The 24519-nt window shown below is 35.9% G+C and overlaps 1 protein-coding gene across 1 annotated transcript in view; it reads right to left on the bottom strand.

The window, feature by feature from the left end:
• Positions 1-10098: 10098 nt before the first annotated feature.
• Positions 10099-24519, bottom strand: part of LOC150099879 (uncharacterized) — a 434429-nt gene continuing 420008 nt past the window's right edge. The window contains exons 25-26 of the mRNA XM_090403509.1: positions 23083-23274; positions 10099-10973 (exon numbers count right to left, since the gene is read on the bottom strand). Of these exons, the coding sequence (XP_090259635.1) occupies positions 10586-10973; positions 23083-23274 (580 nt within the window). The 3' untranslated portion in view covers positions 10099-10585. The remainder of the gene's footprint in view (positions 10974-23082; positions 23275-24519) is intronic.

Below are 24519 nucleotides of genomic sequence, written 5' to 3'. Positions count from 1 at the left end.
ATCATAATACGTGTCGTAATCTGCGAGAGAATAATGATCAACCTCAAGTTGTTTCATCCATATTTCACGTATCTATATATGATTGGATTTGTGAAAAGTAACATTAAATTATCAAAATTTGACCGTATTGACATGATATATGTTGACATTTTTGGATGAGTTTGTAGTAGTGTCAAAAATTTTTTTCCGGAGGTTAGATTATCTAGTTTTTTAGTTTACAGTTGCATCAGAATCTAAGCTATTCATGTGGAATCTTAAATCCATTTAGATCTTTATTGTTCCAGTTATTCATAGATAACATTTAGATTTACTGCCTTCTTTGACTGTGTTCGTTGAGGTTGTCAGGTGTTTTTGTCCATATCACTTTTGTGTTGCTGTTCTCAAAGGATTATATGGCGTCAGTGACTATGGTCTTTGTTCTGCTGTAGCTTGAATTTTGAAGCACGTTACAAAAACCATCATCATCATCATCTATCTCCCTTATACCTTCTTTTAGCTTGCGGTGGCGAGGGTCCATTGATCATCGGACCTCACTCCGTTTACAGGATAAGGTTACAGGCCTTATGCCCCGGTGTATCCTATGGCCTGTGGTGTTGAGTTCTCAAGGCCAGAAACCACTGGATCGATTTCGATGATTAATACATATACTTTTTCAGACTACTGAGACGATTCATTTGAGCACATTTTAAAGATGATTTAAAATGGCAATTTAAAATTAAGGCAATTACTTACATTTAGAACATTAATTGTTCCTCAATGGAAGTTGAGGAACAATTAATTACACACAACTATTAATACAGAAGTGAGATGGTTATCTCGTGGAAGAGTTTTATCAAGATTTTATGAACTAAAAGAGGTAATTCTAATTTTTTGACAACTCAATAATCGGAGTTATCAGATTTTCTTATCGACGAGCTTTGGTGCAGAAAGGTTGCATTTCTTGATGATTTATTTCAACTGTGAAAATATTCTTACTTCCACTGACAAAATTAACTCATTCAAGGAAAAACTAATGCTTTGGGAAAAAAGAATCAGAAAATCAGAAAAGAAAATGCAGTAAATATGTTTGAACTAATGAAAAATTGCAAACTGAATGAAAATGTAATAGATCTAATTTTATGAACCTTAAGATTACTAAATACAAATATTGAAAAATATTTTCCTTCACTTGACATATCACCCTTCGATTGGATAAGAGATCCGTTCGTCTTAAGCGCGTGTAAATTGGGAAATTTAAAGATTACAGAAGAGGACGAATTAACAGATTATAAGAAATGACAGAGGTTTAAAACTAAAACATTCAACAATAGATAAGACTTCGTTTTGGTTATCTCCAAGAAGTGAATTTCCCAATATTACCCAAAAAGCAATAGAAGCACTTCTTCCATTCTCCACGTCATATTTGTGCAAATCAACTTTTCCGCAATGAATATTATTAAGAACAAAAATAGATCATGGCTGGAAGCCTTGGAAGATGATTTAAGAGTATGCCTATCTAAAATTCAACCTCGCACAAAAGACATTTGGAAACATCAAACTCAGATATCTCATTAAAATTAACTGCAAGTATGCATATTATTTAATACATTTATTATTCATTTGAAAAAATTAATAAAAATTTTTAAAAATAATTTTGAGTGTTGTTTTTCTTACTCAAAATGTCAAAAATATAGTTTAAAATTTTTTGGAGCAAAAAGTATAAATAATTGGTATTATTTATATCTTGTGTGTGTAAATTAGTCAAAATACTGCCTATTTTTTTCTGGATCATCAAAAAAAATTAAAAGAATATATTTTTAGTGTGCCACAGAATTTTAATAATTAGTCTAGGTGTGCCATATTATGAAAAAAGGTGGAAAATCACTGGTTTAGGGAATAGCAATCAACTAAATTTATTATTGCAATTTTTACAAATAAATTACCTGTTATTGTCCATATTTAAAAAGTTAGACATGAAAGTTAATATCAATATCTGTCCATGAAAAAGGAAAGGAGACTCAGATGAAATACTTTTTCTACACTTTTGTTCATACAAAATCTAAATTTTTTTTTTGAATATGCAATAACATGATTTTTTTTTTACTTTGTTATTATTATTATTAGTGCTACTTGGAAAATTTCCCATCTGTGGCATACATTCCTATAAAAATTTAAAAGACTTTTAAAAGTTTTAGTATTGGCAAAATGCTCATAGGACAGGCTTTGCAGTGTTCACTTATCTCTTGCTTGAAGATCATCTATAATAAGTACCCTGAACACTGACTTTCACAGTATCCAAGTGAAAGCAACAGACTCAAATTCAATGCTTCCAAAATGCAGTTTTGTTTGTTTTCATGCAAAAAGCTCTCAGATCTCTCCGCTTACTTTTGATAATGCTGAGCTCAACAATCAACGCAAAGTCTCTCTTCCATACTGAGTCTTACTGCAAACCTTTCCTGACACAATCATATAACTTGAATAGCATCAACAGCTTCCCAAAAACTTGGCATCCTTTACCAGTCAAGACGACACTTTGCTGCTTGGCAGCAAAGTGTCGTCTTGACTGGTAAAGACGACCAACTAACATTGGAATACCGCTCTCATGTATGGGGGTGGTGCACCTAAGACCCCTAAAAATTCTTGTTGCTGTTTATAAAAGGGCAGTCTGGTTGATAAATAACACTTCTCTTACAGATCCTATTCAGTAACTATCACATGGAAAATCAATTTCTGCATTGTGTCTATTCTACATATATTTCCATGGCCACTGTTCAGCAGAACTAGTGTCCATTATGCTTCATATTTCTACTAGATCTACAGGAACTCTTACTACAGCTGCTCAGTATCCTTTTACAATCAAACTGCATACTCACCAAACCTGCAACTTCCAATCATCTTGCATTCTTTCCATCTCAATTCTGTGGAACAGTCTCCCTCATGAAGCATTTCCTAAGAACTACAATCTTCAACAATTCAAGAAGAATATGAACAGATTGCTGTATTCCTGATCACACCCTCACACAGTATGTTTCCTATAGGCTCTTCTGCCTATATGTGCGAAATAAATAATTAAAAAAATAAACAAACAGCAGATCCAGAAAATATATATGCTAAAGAAAAATAAGAAAAATCAAGTGTTAAGACATTCATCTATATGGATTCACATATGAAGGAAACTGGCATTAAACCTGATATCAGAATGAGAGATATGAAGGTAAGACTCATCATCCTCAAATTCCTGACATGTACCCTCAAGGGGGCATACAAAATATGATAGTACTACATGAAAAAACTTACATCATCACTAACTTCCTATCTACAATTTTCCTCCAAATCAATCTGTTCCTTGTCAAGTACCCTCGTTTTTAATTTGATATTGCCACTGATGCCATCTGTTCATGCCTCTAATCATCTTTCTCAGGAGCATCATATCTACAATCTTTGGTCAAATGTTTTATTTCTAACCCAGCACTGAGATCTATAAGTCAAAAATGGTTTGAAACACTGTCTTGTATACAGCTAATTTAGTATTTTGACTAATTTCTCTCTTATTCCATATAAATTTACTCAGCTGACTTCCTACCATACCAGCTTTGTTGATTCTGTTGTCTATTTTCATATTTAATTTACCATCTTCACTAAAAATCATGCCTAAGTAGCTGAAATGTTTTACTTGTTCCACAGGTTCCCCATTCACAATGCAGTTCATATTTTCAATGCTTCTGCCTATTTTCACTGTCTCTGTCTTGTTATTGCTGACCTCATAAGAAATCTATTACAACAGTTATTCAATTTTGTGAATGAATCTTGCAGACTTGTACTGGATTTATTTTAAGTATTACATGATATAATGTCCCATTTTGAATAGCTTTTCTCTTGGCACCTTGTCATATGCCTTTTCCAGATCTACAAAACCTAGTTATATTCCCGTGATTTTTCAACTATTTGTCATAAAGTGCAAATCCGATTATGACAGCATCTGTTTGGCCTGAATCCAGCTTGTTTTTCAGCGAGCTTCCCTTCCACAATCCTTCTCAACCGTTTCTCAAGTATACCTGCATAAATCTTACCAGGAAACTCAGTAGGGAAATACCGCTGTAATTTTCACATTCAGTTTTATTTCCCTTTTTATATATGGGTACTATTAGAGCTCTACTCCAATTATCCAGAATTCGTCCCTCTGTCCAGGCTTTCTGAACTATGCAGTGCAGCCACTGTAAGACTTTTATACCTCCATACTTGACCATTTCTGGTCGAGCTGCCTTTCCACATTTCAGGCTTTTGATGGCTTTTTCAACTTGAAGTATAGATATGTATTCCTGAATTGCATGTCTGTTGAGTGTTGTTTACCACTTTGCTGTCATTGTTTCATTTAGCAATTTGTCGAAGTAATTACTCTATATATTAGGGTATCTTTTTCTCCAGTTTTCACATCACCTTTATCATCTCTAATTATTTTTATAGTGCTCTTTCCTCCATTTCTGAGCTTTTTCAACAGTCTCCAGAATATTTTGCCACCTTCCTGATATTTATTTTCTATGTTCTTACCAAAGTCTTTCCATGACTTTCGTTTAGCTAGTTTTACACAGTGTTTAGATTTCTTACATTTGTCTCTGTATTCTCTAAGAGCACAAGCTGACTTATTTGCAAGGAACCTTTGATATGCTTTCTTCTTTTCCTTCACTGCCTCTTTAACTTCCTGTGTCTACCATGGAGTTCTGATTTTTCTATCCTTGCAGACAACCTCACCACATGTATTTTAGTCTACAGTTCACATCTGAGAGCTGCTCAGGTAAGAGTCCATTCTCTATACATGAAAGGCAGCTGAGGTATGAAGTGAAATGCTGAAATATTGTTCATTGAGAGATACTTCTGCCAGAGGGTTTCTTCAATTCACATGAAAACACAAGAAAATAGGTAAATAATATTTAAACACATATTTCAGCCACATATAAAGCTGAATATTACAAGCCATCATGAGTTAGTCAATTACACATTTTTAATGAAGATAGCAAGTTGCATATGGAAATAGATTACAGAATTTACAAAGGCTGAAGTGAGAAGTCAGTAGATTAAATTTATATGACATAAGAAAAATCGGCTAAAAGACGAAGCTACCACTGAGTTCAGAAACCAATTACAGCAGGTAGTTTGGATTACAGAGCTAGTTTAGAAATAAAACATCTGATTTATTTTGTAAGAATTCTGCAGATGTAAGAATTTGAGAAAATCTGGGGATTAATTACATGGAGCAATGCAGAACAATATTAAAAACATCAAACACAAAAAAAATTAGGTACTATTAATATTCAAGGATGTGTAAGCCAAATTCAACGACTGTATGGTTATTTCCTGCTGCAAAAGTTTTTAAACCTGTAGTACATCAGCAAGTTGTGGATTAAGAGATAAATAATAAAAAACCTTGCTGTGTTGATCAAGCAGATTTTTTTGTATCTAATGAACTGTGTAGCATTCTCATATTACAACCAGACCAACAACACTTAAATAGAATGATAGTTGGCAAAAACAAATGTTTAAAAGCATGTAAAAACCACGTAGGGAAGACCAAGATAGAGATAAATAGAGGTTCAAATTACAAGAGCTGGTCAGATCAGATCACTTCTGAAATACAATAAATCAATTTAAAAAAAAAAAACTAGTCAGAAACTAACAGTTAAATTCTGTGTTAGATTGTCATATACACTAGAAAATGGTGGTGGATATTCAGATCAAAAATCATGGGATTGATGTCCCTCATGTACGGTATAACTAGACATTAATAAGCATATGCAAACACTATACTAGTTATATATCTGATGTTTGAGCCACAATGGGCAGGGATATGCAATATACAGCCTCTCCCTATCAACCCTGCCTTCCCATTGTGTAACCTGTTTCCACAAAATGAGCTCTGCCACACACACACACAAAGAGCATTCCCACTGTAAAAGGATATCTCCTTAGTTGGAGAAAATGCCAACTAGAACCATCAGGTGGTAGATGACGTCCATTGCCTGGTGAAATACTACTACCCTGCTTATTGAAGGCAAGAAGTAGCAAACACTGTTTGCCCTCCAGCAAGAGTTCTAGTCTCTGCCCCTCCATCTCTTCTCTATGCAGTGCAAGTGATACCCTTGAAGGGCATGCCTAACATACTTAGAGATCCAGAACTTCTTCCATTTCAAGGATACATCAGTTAAAAATGGTGGGAATGTAGACCAGCCACCAAATAGTATACAGATCAACTTCCCAGTCAACTAGTGCATAATCCTGCTGCTACGTACCAAGAGCCACAAGTGGTTCTTGGTTTCCTACCTCTTCACCTGCCACTCCATGAAACTTGACCATCTTCAATATAGTTATCCACAACTCCAATTGTCTACCCCTTTTTCAACACTACCAATCAAGCTGGAAGTTGCATGCATTTTTTGCCTTAATGATCTAAGGAAAATACACCTACCTCCACAAATTCACAATGATCTCCTCCACTTTCCTAATACCCTTGCTTTTTTTTTTTTTAAAAAAAGTAGTTCTCCTTCCAGATACAGTAAAACCCCGAAGTTACGCGGTAGGTAGGACCAACAAAAAACGCTTAAGTCGAATTCGCATAACTCGGGATATAATTTTGCATGTGATTTATATATACAAACATACAATTGGTACCAAAGGTTTACAAAAACACCTATATTTTTTAAGAAATATAATCATAATTGTAGTTTTTCGTACATAAAAAAAAGAAAGTTATTTCGATGTCGATGGTTTCATAAAATCTAATAGATTCATCTGACGGCATAATGTCTTTTTCTTGTCACGCAAAATTTCTTCATAGCAAACTAATGATTTTTTTATTCCTTGCCTTGTGGCTACAATTTGTTCCTCGTCAGAATCTATGTCCTTCAAAATGTGTAAACCTTTCTTTTATGATTGTTCTTACTGTGGATTCCTGTAGATCGAACTTCTTTGCTAGCTCACAAATTTTCATTCCGCCTTCAAAATCCTTAATAATGTTGAATTTTGTTTCCAAAGTCAATGTTTTTCTTTTCTTGCTAGCTGTAGAAAAATCAGACTTGCTTCTTTTGGATGACATTATTATTTTTTGTGATAAAATTATTATCAAGAACATAATATTAAACAATCGCAAGGTTTGTACTATAAAAATCGTGTATGAACGGAGACCGCGCAAAACATGTCAGTGCTTGTTCACAGCATGTGCAACACTGGCGAATGCGGCCGGCACCTGAAAGATACGACTAGTGGTGAGGCGTGAAGCGGGACGGGAATACGTACATATAAGAAACCGCGTAACTCTGGATTCACATAAGTCGGGGTATGGCTGTACACCACAGAGGTTACCTCTCCTTTCTTGTGCAAGTTTTCAGTCTCACACAATGCCCCTCCTCCAACCACACCCTACCTTGTGTCCTTTGGTACTAAAAAAGGTACCAAGTCAGATGACTTCTGGAATTACTACCCTTCCTTTTCATTGCATGACTACTGCTTTTGTTGAAGGAAAAAACTCAACTTACTATGGGTGGCTTGCAGCAAGAACCTCAACTTAATTGAAGCCCAATAAATGTAAAACAAAACTACCAGCAAATCCAACTCCAACTGAATAAAGATCAATAGCATAACTCACTTCTTGTCCAAATGGAAGCTGTGCCTTCTGATCCCTCACAAAAGCCTTCAGATGAAACTTCTGCTCACCTACTCTTCCACCTCTTTCTCATCCAGATGGCACCACTATTACAGCACCCAAACATAAAGCTGACCTCCTTCTATGCTGGCAACCGACACCATGTGCCTCCTGTGGTCTTTCAGCAAAAAGACATAAGAAGAATATTAGATAACCTGGATGCCACAGTCTTCTGGTGCTTCAGGGCTAAAATCTGTCCTCTATCATCTCCTATACTCAGCTGACACCTATCCCACCACATAGAAGCAAGCATATATCCAAAACATTCCAAAAAAGGAAGACAAAAGCCTACCATCCAACTACCAATCAACTGCCATATCTGTCATCTCCAAAATAATGGAGAAAGTTATCAATAGTCAGCTTCTTCACTAACTAAAAGCTCACCAGTTAATTAACGATTCCCAGTATAGAGTGGGACAATCCAGATTCACAGCTGATCCCTTAGCCTACATCACCCACCACTAGACACTTGCCATGAAACAGTTGGGAGAAACATGTGCTGTCACCCTTGACATTTCCAGGGCTTTCAATTGCATCTAGTATCGAGGCCTATTCTGCAAATTGCCTTTCTTTGGTCTACCTGCCACCAAGGGCAAATGCTGGTCTTGAAATTCACGTTTGCTCTTGTTATCATTCAGGGAGTGAGAGGTGTGATTGAAGTCTAATTAGTGGAATAATGAATTACTGACCATTTAAAACTATATATTTAGAAATTTATGTACATTTAATCATACAAATACAACATTTATTTTACAAATGATATTTTCTCTCTTTCAATTTAGCTACTTGAATACAAATTCTACCCTACGGTTCTTCTTCATGAACTGGTCAATAACATCATCATAAAGTTGGTTCTAACTTAATTTTCCCAAGCAACACGCATACTTGTAAAGGCTGGCTGAAGTTCACTGGCTGGAACTACTTTGACTGCATATGGACTGTGTTTAAGATGATGTGAAGGGAGCAGAAATGGCTATGCAGGCACATGAAATCACAGTACTGCAGCGAGGACCTGGAAGCTCCAACAACCGAGCAAGCCTGGGTAGCTTTGACTAGACAAGCAAGCATCGGCCTTCGATACACGACACAAAGCTCAATTATTGCCGTGCAAGCTTAAGACGTCTTCTGTCTACAAAAATAAAAGCCTAAATGGAATGCTTATAAATGCATGCATTTATTAACAAATAAATATTACTTCTGTCTCAATTAATGAGCTTATGCAGCAAGCATGGAGAATTCGCCCCTGCCTGCCACCTGCTGAACTGGATAGCCATCTTCTTTCTGATGGATAACATCGTCACTTTGAGCTTTCTCACTAATGCAGGAATGCCTCAGGGCTCTGTTTTATCATCTACTCTCACTCTCAGGCATGCATGTATGTCCTACTCTTAATCATTATCCTAGTTTTGCCAATAATAGTACACTACATTCATCCTACTCTTTGGACAAACCATGTAGTTCTCAGACATTCCTAAGTTCAATATCATCTGCAACTAGTGTCTTAAACGCTGATCCCCAGACCATCCTTCAGTGGGGCAAGGATAACTTGGTCACATTCAATGCCACCAAAATGCAGTCCTGTCTTTATTTCTCACGAAAAGGATCTCTCAGCTCAACTTCCCTTAGTTGCAATAATACACACCTCACCAGACAGGATCAGATCTCCCTCTTTGTACTGTCATTCACCTCCATCCTATCCGTGATGCCATCCAGAATGCAGTAATGTCTTTTTTTTCTTACGAAAGGGATCTCTCAGCTCAACTTCCCTTCAATGCAGCAATTTGATTCACAAATGATCCTTTCCTCACAGTTTACTTCAATCTCTATCTCCCAGAAGCATTGTTTCAGCTTAGTGTCTCTTCTACAGGTACTTGCACGGTCACTGCTTCGGTGAAGTTGCAAACATCAGTCCTCCACTTGTCTCTGGGCCTGTTAAAACAAGAGCAGTAGCTACCTAACACTTTTTTCCAATACAGCTGCAAGCACATTGAACCAGCATTCCCTCTTCCTCATGATGTTTCCCAACAAATGCAACCTCCAGTAATTTAAGAAAATGTCAATAAATTTCTTCTTTTTCAATCCTTATCTGCATTTTGTATAGATAAAGATTGAAAAAGAAGAAATTTATTGACATCACACATAAGAACATATAGCATATCATTGGGATAAATATTAAAAAGGGGTCTACAAAAGATGAGTATGTGATAACCAGAAAATGAAGTATACTATCGAATAGCTTAATCAAGTTCATAGAAGCCTACATTTTGCTGAATAAATGAACAAATATGATTTCATGACAAATTTTTGAAAATTTTTCAGAAGAAATCACTGTAATAGTAAAATAAGAAATATACTACTTTTTTTTTTTTAATTTATTTTTTATTTTATTTTATTTTATTTATTTTATTTTTGTGAGACTAGACAAAGGAGAGCAGTAGTACATCCACCAAGAGATGATCATGAGATCTGGATTCAATTTCAATATTTTCCAAAAACTATGGCTGGTGCACTTTTATTTTGGCATATTTGGCAGTTAGATTCAAGAAAACCTTCTGTCACATAAGTTTCACTTAAAACTTAAGAATACCAAATATATAGAGAAATGTAACAATTCTTTTATTGATCCACATATTTTCAAAATAAATAAAAAAATTTTTAAAAAAATTGCATATAACAAAATTATGTATGGTAAAGAAATTTGGAACGAAGATTTTTAAAAGGAAAGAGAGAGAGGGATTTCTATTATACTAACAAACTGTTTAATGGTGAAAAATTAAATTATTCAATTTGAAATATAAGAAAGAATTGAAACAATCAATGGGTGTTTTAAAGGCAATTTCGTGTCAAACAATACTGTACACAAATACACTTTATATTTATCTGTAAATTAATGGAACTGTGATAGCTGCTGTTTCATGTATTTCCAGATGGTGCAGAAAAAAGAGATATATTATAAAACCACGGAAAAGCTTCAATTTGTGATATAACATTGCCATCAGGTTCTGAAAGCTGGAAACAAACCATGTTGCATATCACAGATATTACAGTCGCCTTAAACTTCTTATCTGGAACAATTAAACTGTTCATCTCACTTTCAGACATTCCTTTCAGTCTACAAAAGAGTGCCGGAGAATGAACAGACTGGTGTATGCTACTGAGAGGAAGTATTTTTTGCACTTTTTCTTCATTTCCATAATCAATATAGCGAACTAAGTAATTTTTATCTATATGTAACACACAGCTTCTGTACCATGAGTTTAGTGCTGGAGAATAGGCAGCAACAATATCACCCAGTGAGAGCCTATAAGATAGTTAAAAATCACGATCAAAACAAATCCAAAAAATACAGTATTTTAAATATAAAACAGAAGATAGTTGTTCAATATAGAGATCAGCCTCAATGGATCTGTGATAGTACAAATTAATATTATTTTCAATATTGTCAGATCTCATATTTTGTTCTTATAAGACACTATTAATAACACCAATTTACCTAGATCTTTGTCCTGTATATATTAAAAACACACTCATACACACAAAGTAAAGATATTAAGTTCACTGATTATTGGTGTACAAAAATTACAAATATGCTGTACAAGCAACCGCTGAAACAATCATAGAATATTAGTTAAGTATCCAGTTTAAAAAGATTACAAACTATCTGGAGACTTGACATGCAGAACTTCGGTAATGGTCACTCTTCACCAGCATCCAACAAGCCTCACTTGACTTCTTTCTAATTTTATGAATAAACAACTAAGGCTCAATGCCAACCTAAGTAGATGCTTCTCATTTTCTTTCATTTCTGAGAATGGCTTATTTCTGATTCATTGTCTGATAATGAACATAAAAAAAAAATTAAAAACTACCAATTTGCATGCATTTCATTAAGTCAGCAGGCACTTGTTACCAAGTTGGTTTGGAAGTTATTTTCAAGGAAAACAATTTTCTATGCATGCTAATAAATTGGTGTACATAGTCCAGAAAGGTGAATTTGTCTAGCCATGGTACAAATGCACTATAAGTTTACAAAAACCATCTGTGGGCAGGGAAACACAAAAAGATCTATTATCAGAATGTTCTCATGTGACCTTTGAAATTGGCTAACATGTTCATGCCAGGCCATGTCCACATGTGCAAAACCACTGGCAGGAACCGTCAGCACGGTTAGCCTAGTGGCTATGCACTTCGCAACCATATGCCTGGGGAAGGAGTGTCCTAGGTTCAATTCCCATCGATGACGCGAGGAGCTTAAGGATCTTCCTCAGCCATAGCCAAGTTAGTCGGTCTTCGGCATAGACAGCAGGGTTTTTTCCACCAGTTTATCTGGGGTTTTTCATCCCGCAAGCAGGCAAACCGGCCCAGTGAACACATATGGATTACAGTCAGGAATACTGATTCAGCCATAGGTCTGGTTCGTCAGCTATGCTGGTTCCAGAGCGCAGATAAAATTTGGGGGGACCGAGATGGTGCCGTACCTCCCCATAAAAAGAGGACTCACAGCCGTGTATCATCGTACGATTATTATTATTATTACTTGCAGGAACTAGCTTTACTGAATGTATGCCCCTTCCATGTAGTCGCATTTTCACAAAGCATTCTAGTCGCAACTTTTTCAGTAGAATTTTATTTGTAAAATTAGCACTTGTGATATGCATCATATGCATAAAAGCTGCATGCAATTGTAGTTTTTATATTATATTCATGTTCGCATGTTTTTTATTCTATTTTTATTCTATACTGTACTGCATGTGCGAACGACTGCATTATAAATAGGTGTTACACATATTTTCTGCAATGGAAAATTTGAAAGAGGATGTTGAGGCAAATGTTTTAAGTTAGATACTGTTTAGTGCTACAATAAATCTGTTTTGCTTGCTTGCATGCAGCATAGTGTCTGTAGGAGGGGAGTTTTTTCATGATGAAGTGTCATTTCAGTGCCTCTAATTACACTAAATGTTGCTAAAAATAGTACATACACTGCAAATATCTCTGTATATTTAGTGATACAATACAACTACTTGTTTTTCTTGCTTCTGCAGTATAGTGTCTCTTGAGGATGGCATGTTTTTCATGGTATAGGAACATTTTTATTTCAGTCTTTGGAAACAACAAGTGTAATAAAAATTCATCTATTCCTGAATAACAATGAATCCTTCTGCGTATTATAAGTGGTTGATCTACACCACAATACTAGTGTATGCGAGAACAGCTCTATTGTCTTATTACTGATAAGATAAGACAGTCGAGTCCCTGACAAAAAAGAATAATGAATGTGATGAACATAAATTATTTACTATTTAAAATAGTATATGCTGATCATCAGTGAATAAAGGAAAATTCTTAGAAAACGACGCAAAATAAAAATTAAACAGAGCAATACCCATAACAAGCACAACAAAATGATGATTTGCTGCTTCATCAACCCACATGTATTCCAGTCACACCTAAATGAATTGTCTGATCAATATTATTAGTTCATTGGATTAGCCTCTCCCTATAGTTATTTACTGAGGTAGTAAACATATACAGCAGCTGTTTATTATTGGTTTTATTTATTTATTACGGCAAAAGCAGCTACAAGTCAATGTCCAGACCAGAAAGCCAATCCAGGGCCTCTTCTGTCACCACGTGGATGTCCTGGGGGCCACCACCATGAAACTGGCACCTTGGGCAGTCATTCACAATATGAGTGATCATCTGGGTCACAGTCACAATAAGGGTGGTCTGACAGTCTCCATTTATGCAGTAAGTAGCCACATCTGCCCTGGTTAGTTCTGATCCTGTTGAGAGGTGACCAAATCTTCCTAGGAAGGGCAAAACTGGCTGCAGAGCACAGAGATCTTCAACCAGGAAACCATTTGTTGGACCAGTGTTCTCTATCCACATGTCAGGTGTTGATGGTAAGGCAGCTGAAGAGAGTTCGACCATGGACCAGAAAGAGTTTCTTGAGTTTAGGCGAAGACTAGGTGGATTTATAAGAGTCTGGTGCAGAGGCAGAAGCAGGTTACTTTGTTAAAGTATTTAACATTACTTTGTTAAATACTTTAATTGAGGCTTGTCTTCTCTGTATATATGGTGGAACAATGTTAGATAGAACAGGTAATCAGAGGAGAGGAGTGCTTCTCAGTGTCCCACTAATTATGCACATGGTAGAGTTTAGCTGGGTGTCTATAATATTAGTGTGTGCACTTCTTTCCCAGACAGGTGCACAGTATTCTGCTGCAGAGAATATGAGGGACATTGCAGACGACCTTAAGACATCAGCACCACAACCCCAGGTTGTTCCAGCAAGCTGTGATATGATATTATTTCTTGTTTTAAATTTGTTAGATAGGTTGGTGATGTGCCTTTTATACGTTAGGCTTCTGTCCAGGCTCACTCCAAGGTATTTCGGGTAAGCTCATGTTCTACCTTTTTGCCAAAACCAGAGAGGTTGAGGTGTCGATTTGCGTCTGAATTGTTCAGGTGAAATGCTGTGGACACAGTTTTTGTTGGATTTGGCTTCAAGTACCACTGCTTAAAGTATACCTCCACGATGTTCAGGTCTGTATTCAAGGTTGTTCCCAAGTTGGAAAAGGAGGTAGACTGGTGTAGGATCACAAAATCATCGGCATATATATATTTGCTTGAGCTGGTATGTGTGGTAAGTCTGACAAATAGATGTTAAATAGTAAAGGGGATAACACAGAACCCTGTGGAAAACCATTGTGGAGGAAGACCATTCTGACCCTGCTTTTTTTTTCCCAAAAATATGGACCTGGATCTTTCTGTTAGTGAGAATGGATTCAAAAAGGTGGAAAGTTGTTTTGCACCTTATGATATTGCTTAAATTTAGGAGGAGGCCTCTAATCCAGACAGTGTCATAAGCTGATGTTAGGTCAATGAAAGTGGCTCTGGATTTAAATTTCTTCCGGAAACCTGCTTCAGTCTGTGTTGTCAGAACCAGGACCTGGTCAAAGCAACTGCTTCCCAGCCTGAAGCCAGCTTGTTCAATCGAGAGTGCTCTTTCGATGAGTGGTGAAATTCTTTTAAGGAGAATTCGTTTGAAGATGGAGCAAAACAAGGAGATAGGTCATAGATTTTTCACAATATTTGGATCTTTCCCTCGTTTGGGCACAACAATTATGTTGGCTTCTTGCCAACATAAGTTTTCCAAATTTTTTTTCTTAATTGTCATCATAAATGCACATATGCATGCCTAGAGTTTAAAGGGTCATATGTTATTCACTCCACCAGAAACTTAGAGGGCACACACACACACACACACAACATCACAAATGTAAATTATTAATAATTTGTTTGTCTGTAACAAAAGCATTTCTATTACACCTGTTTTTTCTCTTCCTTATATTTCCCATTCTCACATGGCTCATTAATGATGATTTATTTGATTTAGAAATTCAAATATACCAACCAATTATAGCATTTGCCTTAATTATTGTTTTCTAATATATCCTAAAAACATTCATTCCCACCCACTTCAGGAAACACACACGCGCATGCGCACACACACACGCGCGCGCACACACACACACGCACACACACACACACACACACACACACACACACACACAGAGATTTCATTAGAAATGTAGAACCGTCACAATATGTGGCATGTCCACCAATATGCAAGCATGAAATTGTACATGGTGTTTTCTATTACCCTGCTAAGGTGGTTAGGGTGTCGGTGAGAGAGTTCTGATCTCCTCGACATGAATATGCTATGTATTTAATACATTACAATGCATTTGCCAGACTAGTTTGGCTGAGTGGTTAGCACGTCTTCAACCAACAGGTCGTCAAATTTGAATTCTGCTGCAAGCATGGATGTTTGTGATTTGTTTTTAGGTGGGAGATGAAATTCATTACCTGGTATAAGACTACCATACTGCTTACTGGAATCCTAAAATGGCTTGAAAAAGTTCAATATTTGGTTTCTAGAGTAGGGTTTCCAGACTCTGTGAAAAATAAATAAAAAATACATAAAAATTGATAGGAATGGAGGGGAAAAACCCATAGCCTACAAATGTACTATAAGTTTGAAAATAACCTTTTGTGGGTGGGAACTAAATAAAATAGAAATAATTTACATTTTAAATTCAGCATTTTTATATTATTTTAGTTCTTCATATTTGTTTACTTTTACTGTTTTCTAATATATGTTAGTTTATGCATCACATTATTATTATTATATTCAGTTAACAGGGTTTACAGTCAAAGAGTAACAAGAAACATGAAATCGAATTCAGGTGTTATCCAAAGACCTAGGAATTGTCTAGATATTGTCATAAAATGTGAGCTGTCCCAAAAAGTGCAGTTTTCTGGAGTTGAGATGGTGTTATATCTAGGACGCTCCACTTGTCCAGATGTTTAATAAATGTTCTTGGTTGCACCTAGTGCCCCTATGATAATTGGAACTGATGTTGCTTTCTTGCTTCAAAGTTGCTGAATCGCCCTATCCTTGGTCAATTTTTCATATGCTTTTTCTTCTACTCTACTATGTCCTGGTTTATTATCAATAAACCACATGGGTTGTTCTTTGACTACAGTGATGGCTGGCATATTATGTTCAAGATGTCTATCTGCTTGAATTTTGAAGTCCCATAATATCTTGGCATTTTCATTTTCAACAACTTTTTGAAAAGTGTGTTCCCAAGAATCTTGCAAGTTGGGATACTACATTTTTTGCATAAACTCCAGCGTACAGCTTTTTCTACCCAATCATGCCTTTGTTTATAGTCGGCATGGCCAATCTTGTTGCAAGAACTAATTAGATGGTCCACTGTCTCTTTTTTTTCATCTCTGAACAATCGGCATTTGCTATCCTTACAATCTTTTAATCTTTGCCTTTATTGCATTCATTTATAGTGCTTGTTCTTGAGCAGCAAGTATCAGACCCTCTGCCTCTTTCTTGATGTTGCCCTGCTGAAGTCATTGCTAATTTAAGCAACTGTCAATTTTCCCTTTCAATATCTTTCCAATATTGACCACTGAGTGCTTTATTTTTTGCTGTGGCTTTCTCCTTGTATAGCTTTTTTGAATTTATTAGATTTGCTACTTTTTCTTTGTAAGCTTCAATTGACATCTTTTCTGTGCTTTCCTTGATTTATCATTCAATGTTCACTTCGCTTGCAAAGGACCATGTCCTCCACTTTTCCTGACTATGTATAAATGATCCACATCATCACTGAGTGGGTGCAAGGCATGATTAATTGTCATTAATTTTCATGTTTTACATTCAAATGCATCCAAACTGGCTTTTGTCCAGTCAATTATCCCTGCTGTGTATCTGGTTTAATTTTTATATTTTAGATTCCTGAAAACTGGAATTGAGATATTCTAATTGCCGTCTGCTTCCTACACAATTAAAATCATTTTAAAACATTTCAAATAAACTAAATGCAAGTCAAAGACCTTTCAAAGTGTTAACCCTTTAAATTTTTCAGAAAGCCAAAGGCAAAGATTTTTGCAGCAGTCATGTTCCTATTGCAGCTATGTTATTATTAACAAGATCAATTACAAATTAACATGTAGCTGTACCTATTCCCTGACTGCAGGAAATACTGAACTCTATTTTATTCATTTTTACAGTTCTTTTATAAAGATATGCTGATGAAACAGATTTCTTTGTTGTTACTATATACAGATTCATGCTCGAACACTGGATGAGTACTTGACTGAAATATTATTTTTTGTAATAGATAACAAAATAAACCATCTAAGATACTTTCTTTTCATAAGAAAGGAATTAAAGTCCACGTAGTCTGTTTATAAACAACAATGCAAAGTTTTTATCTTACTGATAAAAAATCAATTTAACTTGTGAAATACAAAGACAGCTGTCACCCAGAGAGGTCATATGTTACAGAGTACTTCCTTAGTTTGTTGTAATCATTATTATTAAGAGAGAAATATTTTTTTGTACTAGATAACAAAATAAACCATCTAAGATACTTTCTTTTCATAAGGAAGGAATTGAAGTCCACGTAGTTTGTTCATAAACAGCAATGCAAAGTTTTTATCTTACCAATAAAAAATCAATTTAACTTGTGAAATACAAGTTAAATTGATTTTTTATTGGATAAGAGAGACCCCGAGAGAGTCAGAGACTCATTGAAGGAGGCCACATACTACACATACCAGAGGCCACATACTACACATACCAGCTATCGTATTCATTTTTGAATTTATTCACACTGATTGCACTCACATCCAATGGCAATCCATTCCAATCACGCACCAATCTATGAGGGAAAAATCTAGTCCTCACACCCTTCTTAGCAGCATTCATTTTTAGCTTCCAAGAATGTCCTCTTGTCCTTTCCCCACTCTCCATAAATTGAAAAATTCCATCAACTGAAATACTGTATGAACTTGTCTGAAGTTTGTAAGTCTCAATCATATCACCCCTCTTTCTCCTTTTTGCTAGTGTCTACAGTTTACAAATTCTGAATCTGTCTTCATAATCAGTATTCCACAAACCTGATATAATTTTTAACACTCTCTCCAATATATCAGAATCACAATGAAAACTAGAAAACCAGACCTGCACAAATAGTCAAAGTGAGGTCTTATCAAGGCCTTGTAAAGAGGCAAAATAACATCCTTATCTTTACATGTGAACATTTGTTTCAGCACTGCAATTATCTTTCGAGTTGTACTTGCAATTTTTGCCACATGGCTCCTGAACTTCAACTTCTTATCTATTAACCATGCTACTGGCCAAGAGGTCTATAGACGTCAAGTTTATCATGGATGTGAAGTGCATATTAAAATTGTAATACCATTGATATTACATTGAAATATATGATGGATACGAAGCATATGAGGATGCGTATTTGATCCATAATGGCCGGTGAAGTAGTTAACACTCCAAGACACCCCCCCCCCCCCCCATAGCCTCATCAGTTTCTTCTCGCATAATCCTGCCAATATAATACAACATCGGATATCTAATCAAGCCGAAGTGAATGAATTTACATTTACTAACATTGAACTGACATCCATTTTCCAATGCCAACAATTACAGATTTCAAATCGTTCTGCAAGTACTGCATATCAGCATCACTCCTGATTACCCTACCTATCATTGCATCATCATCAAATAGCTGTATGTCACTTGCCAAATCCTTCCTAATATCATTAATTTACAAATTGAATAACGATGGACCAAGCACCAATCCTTGTGGTACACCACTGGTTATTTATTTATTTTAATCTTTATACTGGTTATGGGCAGTACTATCCCCTACATCACATCCAGACTTGATATAGGCCTTTACAAGTGTTTTAAGTTTTAAAAGAGGTATACCGTGAGTAGACATATCGATACAAAATTAATAACGGAAAAAACTCACGTACAAAGATTATTTAATAGTATAACTTTCGCCTGTGTGTCGCAGGCATCTTCAGTACATCAAGCTCAAATTGAACAATAACTGACAATTCCAAAGTGCGCCACCTAAGTAGCTGGTGTAAGATAACTAAAAAGGTCAATAAATTTCCTTAAAAAAAAAAAATAATAAATAAATAAATAAATACAATAAAAAGTTAGGAAAGATTAGCTGATTTGTAAAGTACTATCTCCCATAAAGGGGATAGATGTAAGTCGTCGGATCTGTTTAAGTTAGGAGAATGAAGTAGAGTTTCACATGTTTCTTTATAAAGGCGTTCCATGAGAAACTAACTTTTGTGAAGAACTCTTGTCTTTCTCCAATGAACTCTGTGTCTAGTGAAGATGGCATGTTCTGCAAGTCCAGACTTTTCAGGTTTAAAGTATTTAATATAAGATTGGTGTTCTTCTAGCCGAATAGAGGCAGATCTTCCCGTTTGTCCGAAATAAGATAATCCACAAGAGCACGGAATCTGGTAGACACCTGGATGATTAAGATGTGGAAGCTTGTCCTTAGGAGAAGTGAGAAAGATGGAGATTTTTCAAAACGGTCGAAAGGCAACAAAAATATTCAGTGGTTTTAAAACTTTTGCTATACAGTCACTGATGCCTTGTACATAAGGGATAGTAATGCGTGTTATTTCTTCTGTGTTTGAAGAGGAAGACATATTAAAACTACTCAAAGTTCTTTTAATGAAGCAATTCTTATAACCATTAGATAGAAAGGAAGAAGTCATATATTGTAGTTCTTTCTGTAAAAGATCGCCTGAAGAACAAAAGGAGTGGGCCCAATGAACCAGTGTTTTAATAGTTCCTGCCTTTTGACTGGGATGGTGACGAGATTCCGCATGGATATAACGGCCTGTATGAGTCTTCTTTCTAAAAACCGAGAAATGTAGGTTACCATCTGGTAGGCAAAGAATTAGAAGATCTAAATAGGCTAACTGCTTATTTGATTCCACTTCTACGGTAAACTTGATCCTAGGATGAAATGCGTTTAACTTAGTGATAAATTGTTGAAGTTCATCCGAAGAGCCATTCCATGCAGCAAAAATGTCATCGACATATCTGAACCAATGAGTAGGTCTGGGAGAAATGTTGTCAAAGATACGTTGTTCAAAATGTTCCATAAAGAAATTGGAGATAGCAGGAGAAAGAGGATTGTCCACTGCTGTTCCTTCAATTTGTTGATACAACTTATTTTTAAAGGAAAAATAACCAGAATGTATTACAAAATCAAATACGTTTACAATGTCTGAAGGAAATTCCTGTTATAGTAATTCAATGCTTTCAGAAAGAGGCACATTTCTAAATAAAGAAACAACATCTAAATTGATGATATCAGAAACATCCAAATGAAGATCTAAAATTTTATTTTTGAAATCCAAAGTATTTTTTATATAAGTATCAGTTCTTCTAGTTGAAGAGGAGAGTAAATTTGATAAAAATTTTGAGATTTTGTAAGTGGGGCAACCTATACAATCTACAACTGGTCTTAACGGAATGCCTGGTTTATGAACTTTTGGAAGACTATACAATCTAGGTGGACGACTGAAGAAGGTTTTAAGTTTTTTCTTCTGATCTTCATTCCATGTAGATACATTATCTATAAGAGAATTAAGTCTCTTCAATTGACTCCAGGTAGGATCCGATGATCCATTTGGAATTGTCAGTTATTGTTTAATTTGAGCTTAATGTACTGAAGATGCCTGTGACACTCAAGTGAAAATTTACTATTAAATAATCTTTGTATCTGAGTGTTTTCCATTATTAATTTTGTATCATTACAAGTGTTTTACCCTATGCCTGTTCTGGTTATCATTGTAGTCATTCTCTGGTGGCAACGCCATGCCACCAGTGTGCCCTGTAGGGCCCTAAAGGAAACAACTTTTATATCCTTCTGTGTAAGCACAAGCTGTTTTAAGCCATTTTAACTATTGCACTCTATATGCCATATAAAGAAATGGTGGTGCTGGTAAACCTCAGAGTTGCCCTAGTATTACTGGACATCCTGTTCCCACCACCTGGGCATCAACTACCCAACCATCTCTTTTAATCACTAAGTCTGACTTACGCAAACCCACAGAGGTCATATAATGTGGTTCCACCACAATCTCCCAACCTTTGTTCTTAAAATGGTTGTTCAGGGTTAAAGAAGCATGAAAGGAAAGTTAGTATTAATCTTTCAAAAACAATAATCACCATCACAACATTTGGATCAAAATACGAATACATTTGGGGAGTGAGGCAAGTCCATGCCCCCCCGTCGTGCTCCCTGGAACCTTCCATTGGGTACACTCCTTACAAGGATGCTAATGGATCTCTATGAAGAACAGCAGACAAATCAGGGGAAGAGGATTCATATCCCGAAAGTGAAATGTGCAGAAGAATCTTCAGAGGAGCAGACCTCTATAAACAACCCGGGCTCAGCAGGCTCCAATTGTCAGAACCTGGTTAGGGCCCTACCTAGGGTTACAAGGAAAATTAAAGGAATCCATCCTGTGACAAACGGAAGCAGCTTTGTCAGTACTGACACAAGGTTGAAGTCTAACGATGATGGTAAAGCTAATGATTAGAAAATAGCAATACAGTTTATTGTGTACATCTGTAATACTGCAGAGCAGAAAGCAAATAAAGAAACTACTGCTCTATTCTCTCCAAACTAGCCATGACGAGCAAATCTGCACAAATGGCCCTACGTTCCCTGTGTTCCTTAAATGGGCAGAATGCAAAGATTCTATGTGCTAAAAATGGTGTGATCACTAAAATTAGGAACGTGGAAAGTCAGAACCCTGTACGAAGCAGGTAAGCTAAGTAATGCTATCCAGGAAATGAAAAAGACTTGAAACTGGGATTTTAGGAATTAGTGAAATTAGGTTGCCAGGATCAGGCAAAACTCAAGTTAATGACATGATAATGTACCACTCTGGAAGTAGTGAAAACAATCATCAAACTAGATTTGGAATAATATTAAACAAAGATGCCAATAAGTCACTTTGGATCTTCATCTTCTGCTCAGATAGAATAATGTTATTAAACTGAAAGGTCAACCACTAGATATTCATCTTATACAGGTCTATATGCCCTGACCACTGACAAGAACGATACCAAGATCAAAGAATTTTATGATTAATTAAAAGAACTAATGAAAAATACAAATAAACATAATATTAACATCACCATGGGTGATTTCAATGCTAAAGTTGGGAAAGGTAGAAGTGAAGATACATTTGGTGAACATGGAACAGGAACAAGAAATGAGAGAGGAGATCATCTTTTTCAATTATGCCAAGAAGAGGAGCTAATAATCACAAACACGGTCGAAGCTACCATCCCGAAGCTTATATATTTGGTAATCGCCACAGGATAATAATTCAAATATAGTCAGAAACCAAACTGATTACTTGCTAATCAATTAACAATTTTGAAGAGTACAAAAACCTATCCTAGTGCAGACATTGCTTCTGATCATAATATAAAGTCCAACAAAATATAAACAGGTTCAGAAAATTATTAAAGGCAAGATCAAAGAGGCAAAAGAAATATGGATGAATGAAAAATGTAAAGAAATAGATATTCTACAGGAAAATCATGACAGTTTTAATCTACACAAAAAAAGCTGAAAGAGGCCTCGGTATATTTAAGAAAAAACAAACATGTATCCTTCCAACCAAAAAGGGAGAAATAATATCTGAAAAGGATGACAAAATACAAGAATGGGTGAAATATATGGAAGAACTCTGTACTGATAACAGACAGAACCCAGAAAATACTTATGAACAGATGGGAAGGTTAGTGGATCTGTGTTTTTATTCTGTAAAATTACAGGACACTTAAACAATATGTAATCTAATATTGATTAAAAATATATGGATTTCTATAATACATTACATTATTTGGGTGGGTTTGTGGGACCCCACCTTACCACTTTAGTTACATTTTCCCACCTCACCAGTCGGGTTAAAGAACAGTTTACTAATCAAAACAAAGTAAAAAATCCTTAAGTATAACTGACCTGTCAAGTGATTTAACATTGTCAACCATTTTGTTGAAGGTCTCTTCAATGCTTGCAATCTTACTAATGATATCCGGGATCACAGCAACTGCCCAAAATGAAGAAATTCCTTCACGAATCATCACACTCAATTCAAGTTCTTCGGAATCTCTAAGCGTACTGATAATGGATGCCACAGGGATTTCTAAACTTCTGATATTCAAAACAGGCAAACAAAAAAAAATTAGTAAAATCATTAATACAGATTGCAAACTGAAGTTTTGTATGTGAATTACATATCAATTCCAATATATCTGGAGAGGCTAGTCACTAAGAAAATATTATGCCTTGGGTAAGTAGTAAATTAACAAAGTGTCAGATGATTATTAACAACAGTATGCATGCGTGTATTTTTTTTTATGTTGGGTCCATATAGGAGAGGTTGGCTGGTCAACCTATAGTACATTAATGCCATATATGGGTAGTGGGTTGGAAAAGGAGAAACTTGTTTATATTTGATTTAAAAGCCTGTATGTTGTATTCCTTGGGAAATACGTCAGGGGGGGAACACTATTCCACAGTACCACAATAGCAGGGATGAAGAAGGAGGAAAAGAAACTTGTTCTGTGGGTTTCAGCTGTACGTGTTCCAATGGGCTTAATACAGAGTGGGGTGAATTATTGATGCTGTTTCCGATGAACATTTCCCATGGAAAAATTTATAAATATACAAATCGCAGACACCAAGCATCTATGTGAAAGTGAGGGGAGCAAGTTGGTGAGAGATGAGTCGCTCTCCTCTGTATTGAATCAAGCATTTTGAGGAAGCCCCACTCCGAATATGAGAACAGTATTCGATAGCTGGGCAGATTTGTGATTTGTATAATGTTAACAGTGTTTAGAGGTGAAGCGTCTTGAGCAAAAGAGAAAACCTAGTTTTTTGGAAGATGAGGTTGTGATGTGTTTATGCCAGGAGAGGCTTGATGTCAGGGTAATTCCGAGAAGAGAAATCTCATCTTCTCTGGGAATTAGATGTTATCAAAAACAATGCAAGGGGAAAATGGTTCTTTTTTGTGAGAAATAAGACAGAACCAGGTTTTACTAGCGTTGAAGTTGATGAGGTTATCTGACCCCATTGGAGGATGGCTTGGAGGTCAGAATTAAGGGCAGTGGTGGTTGATGTTCTGTGGTTTGAAGTGAGTTATGTAGAGGAGTGTTTGTCAAATGAGAGGGAAGAGTGTAATGTGCTGTTGTCTGCAAAACTGCGTATTGGGTTAGAGGTCAACTGAAGTAGGTAATTGATATATAGAAGGAAGAGGGTTGGTGAGAGAACTGATCCTTGAGGGAATCCAGCATTAGTTGGATGGTGAGAGGATAGGGAGCTGGCAATTCATCTGCAGAAGTCCTGAGACAGTCCAAATGATGGGAGTTTGATTAATAACCTTTGTGCCAGATATGG

The sequence above is a fragment of the Typopeltis vanoorti genome, chromosome 14, assembly GCF_054136105.1.
Source record: "Typopeltis vanoorti isolate ZY-2024b chromosome 14, IOZ_Tvanoo_1.0, whole genome shotgun sequence".
Classification (NCBI taxonomy): Eukaryota; Metazoa; Arthropoda; class Arachnida; order Uropygi; family Thelyphonidae; genus Typopeltis; species Typopeltis vanoorti.
This window is presented reverse-complemented; position numbering and strand designations above follow the sequence as displayed.